Source organism: Aspergillus ruber, assembly GCF_000600275.1.
Source record: "Aspergillus ruber CBS 135680 unplaced genomic scaffold scaffold00014, whole genome shotgun sequence".
Classification (NCBI taxonomy): Eukaryota; Fungi; Ascomycota; class Eurotiomycetes; order Eurotiales; family Aspergillaceae; genus Aspergillus; species Aspergillus ruber.
Genome location: NW_024467310.1, coordinates 328053 through 342068, shown reverse-complemented (window position 1 = coordinate 342068; position 14016 = coordinate 328053). Strand labels below are relative to the sequence as shown.

General features: G+C 50.8%; 6 protein-coding genes across 6 annotated transcripts; 4 read left to right on the top strand and 2 right to left on the bottom strand.

Annotated features, from left to right (window-relative positions):
* Positions 1-926: 926 nt before the first annotated feature.
* Positions 927-1950, bottom strand: EURHEDRAFT_73589 (60S ribosomal protein uL5). The gene is made up of 3 exons (XM_040787641.1): positions 1765-1950; positions 1428-1677; positions 927-1357 (listed from the first exon to the last, which is right to left on the bottom strand). Exons 1-3 carry the CDS (start codon positions 1916-1918, stop codon positions 1231-1233), a joined length of 531 nt encoding a protein of 176 aa, XP_040638586.1. The 5' UTR covers positions 1919-1950; the 3' UTR covers positions 927-1230.
* A 215-nt stretch (positions 1951-2165) lies between these two features.
* On the top strand, positions 2166-3595 carry EURHEDRAFT_412736 (small nuclear ribonucleoprotein-associated protein). Its single transcript, XM_040781984.1, has 6 exons — positions 2166-2340; positions 2418-2426; positions 2491-2562; positions 2625-3045; positions 3110-3154; positions 3209-3595. The coding sequence occupies exons 1-6, from the start codon at positions 2314-2316 to the stop codon at positions 3286-3288; spliced, it is 654 nt and encodes a 217-aa protein (XP_040638585.1). The 5' UTR covers positions 2166-2313; the 3' UTR covers positions 3289-3595.
* Positions 3596-3732: 137 nt separating this feature from the next.
* On the top strand, positions 3733-4867 carry EURHEDRAFT_412734 (pyruvate transporter MPC1). The gene is made up of 4 exons (XM_040781983.1): positions 3733-3889; positions 4082-4154; positions 4244-4402; positions 4483-4867. Exons 1-4 carry the CDS (start codon positions 3817-3819, stop codon positions 4556-4558), a joined length of 381 nt encoding a protein of 126 aa, XP_040638584.1. The 5' UTR covers positions 3733-3816; the 3' UTR covers positions 4559-4867.
* Positions 4868-4990: 123 nt separating this feature from the next.
* On the bottom strand, positions 4991-7275 carry EURHEDRAFT_403001 (putative amino acid transporter; the record flags this gene model as incomplete). Its single annotated transcript, XM_040780185.1, has 2 exons — positions 4991-5155; positions 5212-7275. The coding sequence occupies 2 exons, from the start codon at positions 7273-7275 to the stop codon at positions 4991-4993; spliced, it is 2229 nt and encodes a 742-aa protein (XP_040638583.1).
* Positions 7276-7909: 634 nt separating this feature from the next.
* EURHEDRAFT_515636 (putative cation chloride cotransporter) lies at positions 7910-11712 on the top strand (the record flags this gene model as incomplete). Its single annotated transcript, XM_040786398.1, has 2 exons — positions 7910-8396; positions 8456-11712. The coding sequence occupies 2 exons, from the start codon at positions 7910-7912 to the stop codon at positions 11710-11712; spliced, it is 3744 nt and encodes a 1247-aa protein (XP_040638582.1).
* On the top strand, positions 11523-13942 carry erg12 (mevalonate kinase). Its single transcript, XM_040781982.1, has one exon. The coding sequence runs from the start codon at positions 11989-11991 to the stop codon at positions 13822-13824; it is 1836 nt and encodes a 611-aa protein (XP_040638581.1). The 5' UTR covers positions 11523-11988; the 3' UTR covers positions 13825-13942.
* The last annotated feature ends 74 nt before the right edge of the window (positions 13943-14016 follow it).

Here is a 14016-nt window from a genome sequence, read left to right as displayed (position 1 = left end):
TATGGTTAGAGTTTAGATTAGGGTTGGTTCTCAATGATAATTGAGAAATAACGTAAGATACCTCATGGTTTATTATAATAAAGCACTTCTGTAACCTGAATCTTAGATATGCCGTTCTCAAGCTAACTCATGAGAATGATCTCTCAATGTATTTTGTCCAACTTCGTAAGAAGACCTTATTGCCAAAATCCGTGCCACGACCCGCCTTTCTCCGCGTTAAGAGTGTTCCTTCATTCCAGAAGTTTGTCAGTTCTGAAAAACCGCACAACAAAAATGCCACCAACGAAATCTCCACAGCCCTTCTTCACCTCGATGCTAACGAAGACGCGCACGTCTGGAGGTGGACAGCTTAGGCGAACCGGCCGGCTAGCCATGGCGTTTACGGCCCTTGGGGGTCGCGGGTCTTGCCGGCGCAACGTGACCATATAAGCTATCTTTACTGATTTGGTCTTCAAAATATTCAATTGTGGATCAATGAAGGGCAATAGAGACTCCATCCAATGCATCTTAATCGACCTTTCGGCGTTATTGACAACCTTCGTCTGGGGAGTAGTATGTTGATATGTTGAAATACCATGGCGTATAGGTAGGAGCTGAGGATAAGAAACCGAAGGAGAACAAGCGTAAGGTGGTATGAGCATCAAGGTAGGGTTCCAATATGCAGCAGGACAGAAGAGCAAATACTACGATACCAATTGTCTACGAATCAGTCGATGGACATCCCGGACATAATCTACCGTTGGACAGCCACTTAGGGCACATGTCCCTTACGGTCTCGAGTAGAATGGACGAGGTTCTGACACCTGGAAAAAGAGGACTACAAACAACCGTGGTTGAAATGGTTGTTTGGTGGAAAGAGGAAAAGCCTTGTTGGAAGACCCTTCCTCGCCTCCGACGGCCGCCTCCATGACCACAACGGTGCACGGAGAAAAGAAAAGCATCATCAAAAACATCTTTTCAACAATGGTTATGCGGAAACATTCACCCTTCGTGAAGCCTTCATTGTGAAAAGTAGATGCGTTTTTCTGTAAAACTTGGTAGTTTGATATCGCTAAAACACATCTAACCTTATGTCGTGGTAAGGAGTATTTGGAGTGCGACATGCCCGGAACGAGAAAACGCCTGCCGCCCTTTTTTCTTTCGGAAGAAAAGTTTTTGTTCAATTCATCGTAAAATAAACACGACCCCCACACGCTTTTCCCCAGAAGACCCATGAAGGAGATATCATATTTACCGGACGATACCGTCGAAGCGGTTCTTGAACCACTTGATGGTCTCGGTGTTGTTGATGCGGTGGTTGACACCGATCTGGGACTTGCAGCGGCGGCGCTTGGCGACGTGCTCACCGGGACGGGTCCTGTTGAGAATCAATCAGTCTCTTCCTCCCACTTGGAGTATTTTGCGGCAGTCGGGAAAGGTGCACTCACATGCAGCAGTAGAAGTCCATACCGTAGATACCGATGCCGGGGTCGTACTTGATACCCAAGTCGATGTGCTCGCTGATACCGAAGCCGAAGTTACCGGTCTCGGAGAAGTTCCTTTTTCTCAATTCGTACTCCTTGACCTTGAGACCACGCTCGAGAATCTCCTCGGCCTTGGCGCCACGGACGGTAACGTGAACGGAGATCTTTTCGTTACGACGGATACCGAAGGTACGGACGGTGTAGCGGGCCTTGCCTAGTCACGCAAATTCATGTCAGTCCAGGCCTCCAACAAAAAAAATTTTTTTTTTCTTTCTCGATTCCAGGGAAAAGGGCGCCTTACTGTAAACCGGAGTCTGACCAGACAGCTGCTCAAGCACCTTCGCGGCACGAGTAAGTCTGTCACCAGACTCACCAACACTGATGTTCAGAACCAGCTTCTGGATGCGCAGCTCGCGCATGGGGTTGGCGCTCTTGTCCTTTCCGTCCGACTGCATAGCGAAATTAGAAATGTTCAAAATTAAGAATATTTGTATTATATTTTTTGTATGGTCAGGAACATACCATGATGACTCCTTGGGCGTTGAATTGGTCGACTGAAGTTTGAAAGACACGGAAAAAGAAAGAGTTGTAAAAAGTAAGTGTTCTGTGTGGGCTGGACGTGGGAAGCGAGAAAGCCCTTAGCGTCTTGGCATAATTTGGCGCTAACCGCAGAGCCGCGTCCGATCCCGACTTTGGGTGGCCGCAGCAGAGAACGACAGCTTAGCTAAAGGCGATAGCAGAGCTCCAGCAGACAGAAAGACAGACAAGAAGGCACCTTCTTCTGTCTTTTATTTATTCATTCTTTGGTATCTTTGGCTAAAGTCGCACTCGTGCGCACTTTCCTGCCATCATGGCGGCCAACAGGCAGGGCAAGATGGTGAGTTATCTTCATTGCTGGCTTCGTTACGCGCAGGGAATCAGGGCTGGGCTAACGTCTTTTCTTTTCATCTTTAGCAAAACCTCGTAAGCTTCTTGAGCGCCCTTGGTGCTTAGCTTCAGTGATGGGAGAAACTAATTGCTGTGACAGATCAACTACCAGATGAGAGTGACGCTCAATGATGGCCGACAAATGACCGGACAAATGCTCGCGTTTGATAAGGTAATTGGTAACGGCTAATCCAGAATAGCCACTGTAGTGTCTAACTAACTGTATCATCACAGCACATGAACATCGTCCTTGCCGATACAGAAGAATTCCGTCGCGTCAAGCGGAAATCCAAGCCCGCGGCTGGCCCGAACAACGCTCCACTCGTCGAGGCTGAAGAGAAGCGCACCCTTGGACTTACAATCGTGCGCGGTACCCACGTTGTTTCATGCTCCGTCGACGGTCCTCCACCAGCCGATCCCTCTTCGCGACTCGGAACAAGTGTGCCTGGCGCTGCGACCGCCGCCGCTACCCTCGCAGCTGGCCCAGGTATCAGCAAGCCCGCTGGACGAGGCCTTCCTATTGGTCTTGGAGGTCCTGCTGCTGGTGTTGGTGCTGGTGCTCCCCCGCCGGGTGGTTTTGGCTTCCCTCCGGCTGGTTTCCCTGGTGGTCCGCCGCCGGGATTCGCTGGACGTGGAGCCCCTCCGGGAGGTCCCCGTAAGCTTCCCTTTCACAATGATTATTGAAAGACTCAGGTGGCATACTGACTTTAATAATTTAGCTGGCTTTGGCCCCCCTCCAGGATTTGCTCCACAGGGTGCTCCTCGTAAGTGTTTCCAAGCCGATCTCACATGAAGGCTATACTAACATTAGACTACAGCGGGTGCTTTCCAACCACCTCCGGGCTTCCAGCCTCCGGGACAAGGACGAGGATTCCCTCCGCCAGGATTTGGACGGTGATTTGATCGTGGGAAGAAAGAATAACATGGCTACATTCGAACTGAATTCTCGACCGCGAAGTGAGCACGGCAGGCTGTTCAATTGGTGACAAGACGAGAAGGAGGAAAAGGAAAATGACAAAAACAAAAAAGATTTATCCTATTCGACCGTTAACAGGTCGAGCATACCGATATTCTACCAGGCAAAGGCGTTACGGCGCGTGCGGTTGACAGACATGACCCCAAGAGGACGAAGCCCAAGGTCGACCAAACCTTTTCCGGGATCAACCAGAAGTAATGTTAGATACATACATGGATATTTTGCGCAATTATAATAGTTTTTATTCTTTTGCAAATGCGCGTATGCTGTATGGCGTACTTCCGTAAAACGACTCCGCATCTGATGCACGTGACCCTAAGCCGGTTAACTCCGAAATGAGTTTGGCAGCGGAAACGCCCACCTTCTTGTCCGTCAACGGTCAGTTTCAGCGCAAGCTCTCTTCTCCCACTCTCTCCCACGTTTTCTCGTTTCTTTTTGATACTTGGAAAAATGGCCGCCGCGATCAAGGCAATCAATGCGAAGATCCGCTCCAACAAGGTTCTGGACTATGTCTGCTCGACCCGTACGTATTACCCGCCTGAGTTCCCTCAATAATGCATTCCAGCCGAGACACGAGACCACCATGCACATTTGATACCATCTGTATATGCAAAGACGGCCAATAGATCGCCAGAATGAACACCAACCCTATGAACAGGGTTATCTACATGTGTATCGCGGACAAATAGCTAACGGACTTTATCCCGGCGTTTAGACTTCTGGGGCCCGGTCTCCAACTTTGGTATCCCCGTCGCTGCTGTGATGGACACCCAGAAGGACCCTGAAATGTACGCTCTTACACCCCTCAGTACCCTCGAATCGCTCTTTCATCGCACCCGTCCTGCCCCAGACACAGACACACACTAATACCAACCAGCATCTCCGGAACAATGACCGGCGCTCTCACCATCTACTCGGCCACCTTCATGCGCTATGCCCTTGCCGTCTCGCCTGCCAACTACCTCCTCTTCGGCTGCCACCTTGTCAATTTCTCTGCTCAAGCTACGCAAGGTTATCGGTACTTGAGCTACTGGAAGTGCGTTTCCCCACTTTACCCATAAGCATCGCGGACTAGCGTCCGGAAGAAACAAAGAAATGAAACTAATTGATTGATAGCTGGGGAGGCCGGGAAGCTCAGCTTGCTGCGCGCGGTGCGCAGACGGGTAAGGAGGCTACTGAGGCTGGGGCATAAAAGTAATGACGGGGTATTATGGTTTTGAGTTTGTTTTTATATAGTTGTATAGCTTGTATGCATGCATTGGTTTCGGTACTTGTTGAACTGTGAGCCATTTAGCATGTTACGTTGGAGATATCCTCAATTTAGCTGGACTATAATGGATGGTAAGTGAACAGAATGATATATCCAATGGAGATAACTAAACAAACAAGAGTATTCTAAAATGCATTCTGTATTGACTATTGGGACATTCTAACAAGCCATTCTACCACGCAATGCTCAAAAACACAAACCAAAGATACACAAATACACAAACCGTCATATTTTCATCCAAAAGCCGAAAAGGCAAGCTAAAAACATGGCTAAACAGACAAATGCCCTAGCCTGCAAAAGAAAAGCAAGAGAGTTGCTAGTCGTATAATGATCGTAAGGGAGTCATGTCATAATTCATGAATCACAGTATCCAGGAGTCTTCTCAACTTCTCCGCTAACCCAGTTGGAGAGGGTTAGTGTGGTCGTGTAGATACAGCCGATGATGCCAAAGCATGCGAGAGTGATATCCAGGATTTTTTGTCGATGGGATCGGGCGCAGCCTCTGAGATGTAGGAGTGGCTAGAATTCAACGTTAGTTATTATGGAGACTGTTAGAGGGGATAAAAGAAGCTTACCGGGTACACGTAGACCAAAGGCACACAAGCAAAACTGCCAACAACCGACACGAACTTGTCGAGGTCTGCGGCGCCACCCCACGCAATGACAGCGCAGAACAAAACGAGGAAGAAACGGAAACAGTTCTTCTGCCATTTGATGCGTGGGTTGTACTTACCGCTACGCGTGAACATTCCGTTCTCCATGATACGAATAGCCGGGAACAGCTGCAGTGGGGTAGACAGGAGAATCGCCATTGAGTAGAGAAGCTGGACTGCGTTCACGAACTTGTTGTCTTGTGGCATGTTGAGGAGTACGACAGTTCTGGTCTCGGATCCGAAGGCTGCGTAGCTGAGAGCACCTGCGGAGAGGAAGATGGTCGTGATGATTATCATGATAAGAGCGAGGACACCGGGGAATTGCTCCGGACGCCTCATGGATTCCTGGATTGGAAGAATAAGACCAATGCCTTCAAACGTGAAGATAGCAGTTCCGATAAAGAGCGTCCATGAAGATGAGTTGAAGTTCTTCATGTCTGCGACGCCGCCTTGCGATACAATATGAGTGGCATCGTAGTAGTAAAGATAAACCAGGCCCAGCATGATGAATACATCTGCAATGAGGGCAGTGAATCCGAGTTTGCTGATATCACGGAATAATGAAAGGGGAAGGAAAAAAAGCACTTGCAATAATATCAACCACTTGACGTCGATGAATGATTTGCACTTGCTGACAGCAAGGATAAATGCCTGCAAGTTTTCGGCCGTGAAGACCGTGTACGCAGCCACGAACCCGAGTTGGCTGATCACAATTGAACTTAGGATAATGTGCCGAAACTGCTTTCCGTAAAGAATACCTCCCATGTCACCAAATGAACCGTCAACCCTCAATCGAGTATTAACCAAAAGGACGAAACAATAGTAACTAAGAAGCGATACACCAAGCAGCACCAAACTGCTGAATAGCATGCCTCCGTTAAAAAAGGCCTTGGGCAAAAAGAGAACACCAGTGCCCATGAAAGCCTTGAGCAGAAGCATAGCCGCTCCCCACCTGTCATTGGTTCCAGTCACACCTCGGGGCTTGCGTACCCTCTTGCCGGCCGCATCTCGTCGCTGAAGAAGGGCAGTTTCTTCTCCTATCTCTCCGCCTTCGCCTTCGTCCCACGTATCAGAGCCAAAATACTCGTTTGGACCCAAGACCTCATCGTCTTCTTCGAGTTCTTCACCTGCGAAGTGGCCGTAAAGGGTCAAGAACTCGAGGAAGTTGCTTGTCGGCAAGTGAGGCTGAGCCGGTGCTGGTCGTGCACTTGAGCCACTGATACTCTCTTCATAGGGATAGCCTACCGTTCTTCGTATATGGTCTCTCCGGAATCCTCCTGGCACCCGGATCGTGTTGATGTCCATTGTTTCGGCGTCCGGGAGTGGCCGCGTGTGACTAAAACTCTTGCTTCGGTGTGGTTTCCCTGGAAGATCCCCTTCCTCTGCCTGTTGCGCCCACTTGTATATCTGTCTCGTCACATCGCCTCCCTGGAGTTTCAAGCTAGAGAACTCATCGTCGCCATTACTCGTCGAGTCTTGCCAGGAACTCGCGGGCCGGCTAGGCGAACCCTGATGGGGCTGTACCAAGTGTCTCTTGACGACTTCTGGGTCCTCAACCGGAGCTCCAGCGTGGCTTGGGCTATCCGTGTTGGATCTGTTGTCAAAGGAGCCGTAGATGGACTTGACCGGCCGCAAAGCGGGAGATGCGGTTCGCCCTATCTGTGTTTCGAGTCTTGGGGATGACCGACCTGGGATATCCTGGAGACCTGACGCGATCATTGATTGTCCAGGACCTGGCAAGGAGGACTGGTTTTCGACTCTCTGAAGGTCTGGGTCCGGTCCGGTGGGCAATGGATGCGATGGTGGATGTCTAGCCGGAGACGATCCCGGAGACGAAGGTATCCCGGACGCTAACCGTGCCATTGAAGATTGCCGCGGTCTTCCATTTACCGAAGGAGATCCAGAACGCATCTCAGAGATCGGCACGGGTGTTATTGATCGAGGTTGGCGGGACGAGCCCTCTCCGTTATCTAGGGATTGTGCCATTATTCAAACACCACCGTGTCTAACCTTCTCTTTCCGATTTCCACTTCAACTGTCGGGTTATGCTAGGGATCGTGATACCAACTTGTAAATTCGTACGGTTAGATGCGCGGAGACCTTGACTCTTGGGATAACGAGCGACGCGCTTAAGTAGCGGAGAAGTGACGAATAAAGCCGATTAGATACGAGCAACACCAGATAAGAACCCAGAGACACTTCTCACGAACGAAATGAGCCTGTTCAAGAAAGCCACGCGAGAGAACGAGAAAGTTGGAGAAATGAAGCGATTCGGACTCTTTCACCGTTCAGCTAGCCAAAGCGTCGAATCCCGTGACTGGCGGTGGATTGGCTGATTTGCACTGTTTGTCCGGTGAGGTCATCGCCAACGCCGGGTGCGAATTTTCCCTTTTTGGTCTGTGAAGGGCATCGGTTTACATGTATTGTTGCTCTTTGTTACTTGTTTCGACCCTTTTCTGTTTTTAGCGATCTTTTTTTCTGTTTTGTTACGAATCTGAAACCCCGGCTTGCCGAGGCATTTCAATGTTTACGGTTCTTATGTGAAGGAACCGAAATTCGTCTCCAGGTACCTGAGACTATCAACATCAATCGCATCAGTCTCATGGCAGACGGCCGGTCCATGTCTCGGAGAACACCCAATTTCTCGACGCGAACCCCCGAAGAGGATGTCTCCAGGCTTGCTCCCAGTGATTCGGCGCATGCATCGCCTGAGGAGAGCAGCGGGTTCCTCCAGTCCTGGCGCCACAGGCTATCATTTCGACCATATGAACCATTGAACTCCTCGTCATCTCGACCATCCAACCGTCAGCGTCATTCATTACCCTCGAACTTTTTTAGCAGTCTCTTTCGTTGGTGGGATAAACGGGACAATGGAGAGGGTGAAGGGCAGGAAAGGGCACGATCCCATTTGTCGCTCTCTGCTGGTCCGTTAAGGGAGTCTAGCCGCGACAGGAGTAAGGCCCAGAGTCGACCCAAGGTGGAGGGATCTGACAAGCTGGGAACATTCTCGGGAGTATTTGTCCCCACGACGCTGAACGTACTGAGCATTCTGATGTTCTTGCGTTTTGGGTTTATCCTCGGGCAGGCTGGCTTGCTGGGAATTCTGGGTGAGTGGTGTTTTCAGTCCGTGCATTGCTGCAGCTGCTAATAGTGTGGTGGGGAATAGGACTACTTCTCGTTTCCTATACTATCAACCTTGTCACCACCATGTCTCTTTCTGCCATTGCAACAAATGGAACTGTTAAAGGGGGCGGCGCATACTATTTGATCTCTCGGTCTTTGGGGCCGGAATTTGGTGGTTCCATTGGCATTGTGTTTTACCTGGGATATGTTCTGAACACCGGAATGAACGCTGTCGGTCTGGTGGACTGCTTTGCGCAGAACTTCGGAGCAGAATCTGGAACTTGGGGCAACTTCCTCCAGGAAGGATTTTGGTGGGAGTACCTCTGGGGGACCGTCGTCTTGATCCTATGCACCGGGATCTGCTTGGCCGGAAGCTCCATATTCTCTCGAGCAAGCAATGGATTACTTGTAGTCTTGCTGGTGGCAACCTTTAGCATCCCGGTATCAGTATTGGTCATGCAGCCTTTCAGCGTTCCACGACTTGGGATTGAATTTACGGGACTGAGTCTTCGAACATTGATGGAGAATCTCAAGCCAAGGTTTACGAAGCATGCGGCTGGCAGCCAGATTCCCGGACGGGAGAATTTCCAGGATCTTTTTGGAATTCTGTTTCCTGCTACCGGAGGTATCTTTGCTGGTGCCAGCATGTCCGGAGACCTCAGAAATCCGAGCAGGTCAATTCCCTCCGGGACACTCTCTGGTTTGGCATTGACCTTTATCACTTATACTCTGGTTATTCTCGCCATGGCTGCATCAATAACAAGAGCGTCTCTTTATAATAATGCCAACGTTATGCAAGTGGTCAATCTCTCTGGTGTGGTCATTCTTCTCGGAGAGTTTGCGACGTCCTTTTTCTCTTCACTAATGGGAGTGATCGGTTCCGCAAAGCTCCTCCAGGCCATTGCTCGAGACAGCCTACTTCCAGGGCTGAGTATCTTCAGTCAAGGCACCAAGAAGCATGACGAGCCTATCTACGCCATCGTCATGACCTATGTTGTCGCCCAGCTTACGATGCTTTTCGACATCAACCAGATCGCGTCTTTTGTCACGATGACTTATCTCATGACATTCTTAGTGACTAACTTAGCGTGTTTCCTGCTCAAGATTGGTTCTGCTCCTAACTTCCGGCCGTCTTTCCATTATTTCAACTGGCAAACTGCCGCTGCCGGGACGTTAGTCAGTGGAATTAGCATGTTTTTTGTGGACGGTCTCTACGCGGGAGGTTGCGTTGGTATTCTAGCCTTGCTATTCCTACTGATTCACTACAACTCGCCTCCCAAGCCGTGGGGCGACGTCAGCCAGAGTCTGATCTACCACCAAGTTCGCAAATACTTGCTCCGTCTACGACAAGAGCATGTCAAATTTTGGCGCCCACAGATTTTGCTGTTCGTTAGCAATATTGACGACCAAGAGAAAATGGTCTCGTTCTGCAACTCTCTGAAAAAGGGGGCGCTTTTTGTGCTTGGCCACGTCCTCGTGACGGAGGATTTCACCGCGGCTGTTCCTGAAGCACGTCGCCAGCAGAGCACGTGGACAAAATTTGTAGAATCCTCGAAAGTCAAAGCTTTCGTCAACATGGCCGTGTCTCCATCTGCTGAATGGGGCATCCGGAACGTCGTCTTGAATGCGGGTCTGGGAGGGATGCGGCCTAATATTGTCATTATTGATCAGTTCCGCAGAGGACAGTCATTGGTGGAAACGCTGAATGCTAACCGGGAGGAGCCCGGGATGAGCTGTAAGAGCTACGTGACTGTCCTCGACGATCTTTTGTTCAAGCTACGGATCAACGTTGCGGTTGCTAAAGGATTCGAGCATCTTGAGTTCCCTAGAGCTGACGGGCAGAATACCAAACGGTACATTGATCTCTGGCCCATTCAGATGTCTGCGGCGCTGGGAGCGGATAGCGAAAGCAAACGGAATGTGCTTACGACAAATTTCGACACTTATACCCTGATTCTTCAGTTGGGATGCATTCTCAACACGGTTCCGTCATGGAAGAAATCTTACAAGCTACGGGTATCAGTCTTCGTCGAGTATGAGACGGATGTCGAAGACGAGCGTATACGGGTTGAAGCGCTTCTCGAGAAATTAAGAATCGAAGCTGAAGTCATGGTTTTCTGGCTGGCGTGTGGTGATTCGAAAATGTATCGAGCAATCGTTAACGGCGACAAGTCGCCGGGAATGGAAAAGGCCCGGGAGAAGGCCCATGAAGTGCTGAAGGATGAAGAATGGTGGCAAGAGATTCAGAGGATACGCCGCAGCGCCAGGGTTCAAAGAGGCTCGGGTCCTAATCGACCGGGTCGTGTTTCCAGTTGGCATCCGTCAAGCCACGATGGCGGATCAAAGGTGCAGAACCCCAAGATTGGTGGATTGAAGCGGTTCATTAAATCGTCGGACGGCCGTCGCCGGTCGATTTCCAGTTTCCGGACAACTGGCAACGTTAACTTCGGAATGCAAACACACCATCTCCTTGATGCGCTCGTGGATTATGATATCACAGATATCACTAGTGATAGCAGTGATAGCAGCAGCAGCGATAGCGATGAAAGCACATTTGAGCCATACGTCGATGACCCGGGTAGCGGCAGCGATGGTGACTATGATGATGACAACCGCAGGGATGAGGCTGACAGTAACACAATGACCGGGGTCCAAGCGCCACGCATCTTGAGTCCGAGTCAATCCGCACTATCTCCGGGTACAGTTTCTCTTGGAGGGGAAGACGAAGCTTCTGATGCTGCAGGACCATCAATGGTATCTGTCATTCCCCCTTCCGAAGAGGGAAGTTTTACACCCCGAAGCCAAGCACCACCTGTACGGCCTAAACCCAGTCGTTCCCCATCCAGCAATCGCTTCAGCTCGTCGCCCATTCCGGAACCCCGAGTCAATGCGGACGAGACTGGGGGTCCGTCTATTATGTTTGCTGCCAACTCACCGCCGCCTCGATCCTCGCCGGAGAGTAAAGCTGACTCGATTTACACCCGTCATTTATGCGTCCCTGGAAGTGCACCAGCAGAACCAGCAGAACCAGCATCTGGCTACCCTAGCCAAGCGGCCGTGCCGCTATCGTTCAATGACCTGCCCAGTCGGGCGCAGCATCTAATACTGAACGAGCTGATGATCCAGCAGAGCGCGGAGACAGCAGTTGTTTTCACGACGCTGCCGTCACCGAGTGATGGAACGTCGCACAGTGAAGAGGCGAGCGAATCGTATCTGAGTGATCTGGATGTGCTGTGGCAGGGACTGCCGCCGTGCCTGTTGGTTCATAGTAATAGCATGACGGTAACAATGAATCTTTGAGTAGAAGATCCAAATGATTATGATTGCGACTGCTTTTCTTCCCTTTTGGCGTTTATGCAGATGCAGGTGTATATGTGGGTAAGATAGACATGTATATACGACCCAACTAAATAGAAATTTGATGAGAATTTGCCGTATATATAAGAAGCATCTCTTACTGTCTTATAACTATACTATTGTCTTGATCGCATATTATATACCCCTATCTAGAGAGTGGTCAGCACTATTGTGACAAAGGCGATTGGCCTGGTCCGTGTTTACTCTAGTACTTTCAAGATGTTCCTAACAATTGTCCTTCTTCTTTCTGTTCTCTTCCTTCTGTTTGTGCATTTTGTCTATAATACCCCAGTTCCTCTTCCTCCTCCATCTTATCCTTATTCTCCTCCTTACTCTCCTGATCCTGTTGCGCCCTCCTTTACCGCCTTCCCCCTGACGATGCCCAGTCGCGGCCGTAAGAAGAACGCCAGCTTCAGAGCCAAACATCACCGAACCATGTCGAGTCAGAATAGCATCAAGTCAGCTGTGGTCAGCAATTGCGTGCGCGAGTACGACAGCCCCGACAGCTTCGACAGTTCCGACGGCGATATCTCCTCGACCACCCCCTGTACCTCCGCATCGAGTACCACCACCACTGCCACCACCTCAGCTCCTACACCCACCAGTTCGTCCTCGCATAATACTCTCCCCAACGGCGTCTCGATAAGCACCAGCGCAAAAGAAAGAACAAATAGAAAGAATATGGCTGCTCGCAAAGCATCGTCGCCAATGGCGCCTGCCTTTATGGTGTCGGCCCCCGGAAAGGTCATCGTCTACGGCGAACACGCAGTCGTTCACGGCAAGGCAGCCATGGCAGCGGCTATTTCGCTGCGGTCTTACCTGCACGTCACGACGCTTTCGAAATCGCATCGCACGGTCACACTGAATTTTAGGGATATTGGGCTGGATCATACGTGGGACATCGACTCGCTACCTTGGGACCTTTTCCACCACCCATCCAAGAAGAAGTTCTATTACGACCTGGTCACCGCGCTGGATCCTGAGCTCCTCGATGCGGTTAAGCCACACGCCGAAGCCGTTTCACTGGGTAGACCAGATGAGCAGCGCAAGATCCACGTCCGCTCCGCTACTTCCTTCCTCTACCTTTTCCTCTCCCTCGGGTCGCCGCAGAGCCCCGGCGCTGTGTACACCATGCGATCGACTATCCCGATAGGCGCGGGTTTGGGAAGCAGCGCTAGCGTATGCGTGTGTCTAAGCGCGGCGCTGTTAACCCAGATCCGCGCCCTGGCCGGCCCGCATCCCGACCAACCGTCCGACGAGGCAGAAGTACAGATCGAGCGCATCAACCGCTGGTCATTTGTGGGTGAGATGTGCATACATGGGAACCCCAGTGGGGTGGACAACACAGTTGCAGCAGGCGGAAAGGCGTTGCTCTACAGGAGGGGTGACCCGCCCATGGTAACCCCAGTGCCCAACTTCCCCGAGGCGCGGTTGTTGCTTGTGAACACCAAGCAAAGCCGTTCAACCTTGACAGAAGTAGCCAAGGTGGGCAAGTTGAAGGCAGAGCACCCATTGGTAACAGACACAATACTCGACGCCATTGACAAGGTCACCGATGCTGCACACCAGCTCATCTGCGACCAGAAGGACAAGGGCGAGACCCTGGAGGCCCTGGGCACGCTTTTCCGCATCAATCATGGCCTCCTCCTCTCATTGGGCGTATCGCATCCTCGGCTAGAACGGATCCGCGAGCTGGTTGGCGACCTTGGCTGGACGAAACTCACAGGTGCAGGAGGCGGTGGATGCGCCATTACGCTTGTCCGCCCAGATGTGAAAGAAGAGTCACTACAGGGTCTCGAGACCCAGCTAAATGCAGAGGGATTCGAAAAATACGAGACCACTCTGGGCGGCGACGGCATCGGAGTCTTATGGCCAGCAGTCCTCCGCAACGGCACCGACGAGGAAGGCGGCGAGGAGATTGACCAGCAGAAATTTGAAAACGCCATCGGGACGGACGGCATTGACCGCCTCGTCGGCGTTGGAGGTGGTGATGAGCGGCGTGAGGGATGGAAGTTCTGGAAGAGGGCGTCGGCGTCGGCGTCGCCGTTTCCTTGACATCGGCCATGTCCCTACGTTGATGCTGTTCCTCGACCATGCATGACGACTTTCGTTTCTCGACTTTGACCCAACTTTGACTTCTAGCATTCTTTAATACTTACAATATCTTGTGACTGAGAAAAAGGGACGCGTGTATGTGTTGATTGATTGATTTATCGTGTGACATGGTATATGTTTAATTCATGGTTA

What these genes read in the sequence shown, in the direction of transcription:
- EURHEDRAFT_73589 (XM_040787641.1), bottom strand. Translation starts at nt 1,918, where the DNA reads ATGCAGTCGGACGGAAAGGACAAGAGCGCCAACCCCATGCGCGAGCTG. An exon ending in TGGTCAGACTCCGGTTTACA is followed by an intron (nt 1,678 to 1,764) that starts GTAAGGCGCCCT and finishes TTGCGTGACTAG; the next exon opens with GCAAGGCCCGCTACACCGTC. An exon ending in ATGGACTTCTACTGCTGCAT is followed by an intron (nt 1,358 to 1,427) that starts GTGAGTGCACCT and finishes GATTCTCAACAG; the next exon opens with GACCCGTCCCGGTGAGCACG.
- EURHEDRAFT_412736 (XM_040781984.1), top strand. Translation starts at nt 2,314, where the DNA reads ATGGCGGCCAACAGGCAGGGCAAGATG. An exon ending in AGCCCCTCCGGGAGGTCCCC is followed by an intron (nt 3,046 to 3,109) that starts GTAAGCTTCCCT and finishes TTAATAATTTAG; the next exon opens with CTGGCTTTGGCCCCCCTCCA. An exon ending in TGCTCCACAGGGTGCTCCTC is followed by an intron (nt 3,155 to 3,208) that starts GTAAGTGTTTCC and finishes ATTAGACTACAG; the next exon opens with CGGGTGCTTTCCAACCACCT.
- EURHEDRAFT_412734 (XM_040781983.1), top strand. Translation starts at nt 3,817, where the DNA reads ATGGCCGCCGCGATCAAGGCAATCAATGCGAAGATCCGCTCCAACAAG. An exon ending in GGACTATGTCTGCTCGACCC is followed by an intron (nt 3,890 to 4,081) that starts GTACGTATTACC and finishes CCCGGCGTTTAG; the next exon opens with ACTTCTGGGGCCCGGTCTCC. An exon ending in CGGTACTTGAGCTACTGGAA is followed by an intron (nt 4,403 to 4,482) that starts GTGCGTTTCCCC and finishes ATTGATTGATAG; the next exon opens with CTGGGGAGGCCGGGAAGCTC.
- erg12 (XM_040781982.1), top strand. Translation starts at nt 11,989, where the DNA reads ATGTTCCTAACAATTGTCCTTCTTCTTTCTGTTCTCTTCCTTCTGTTT.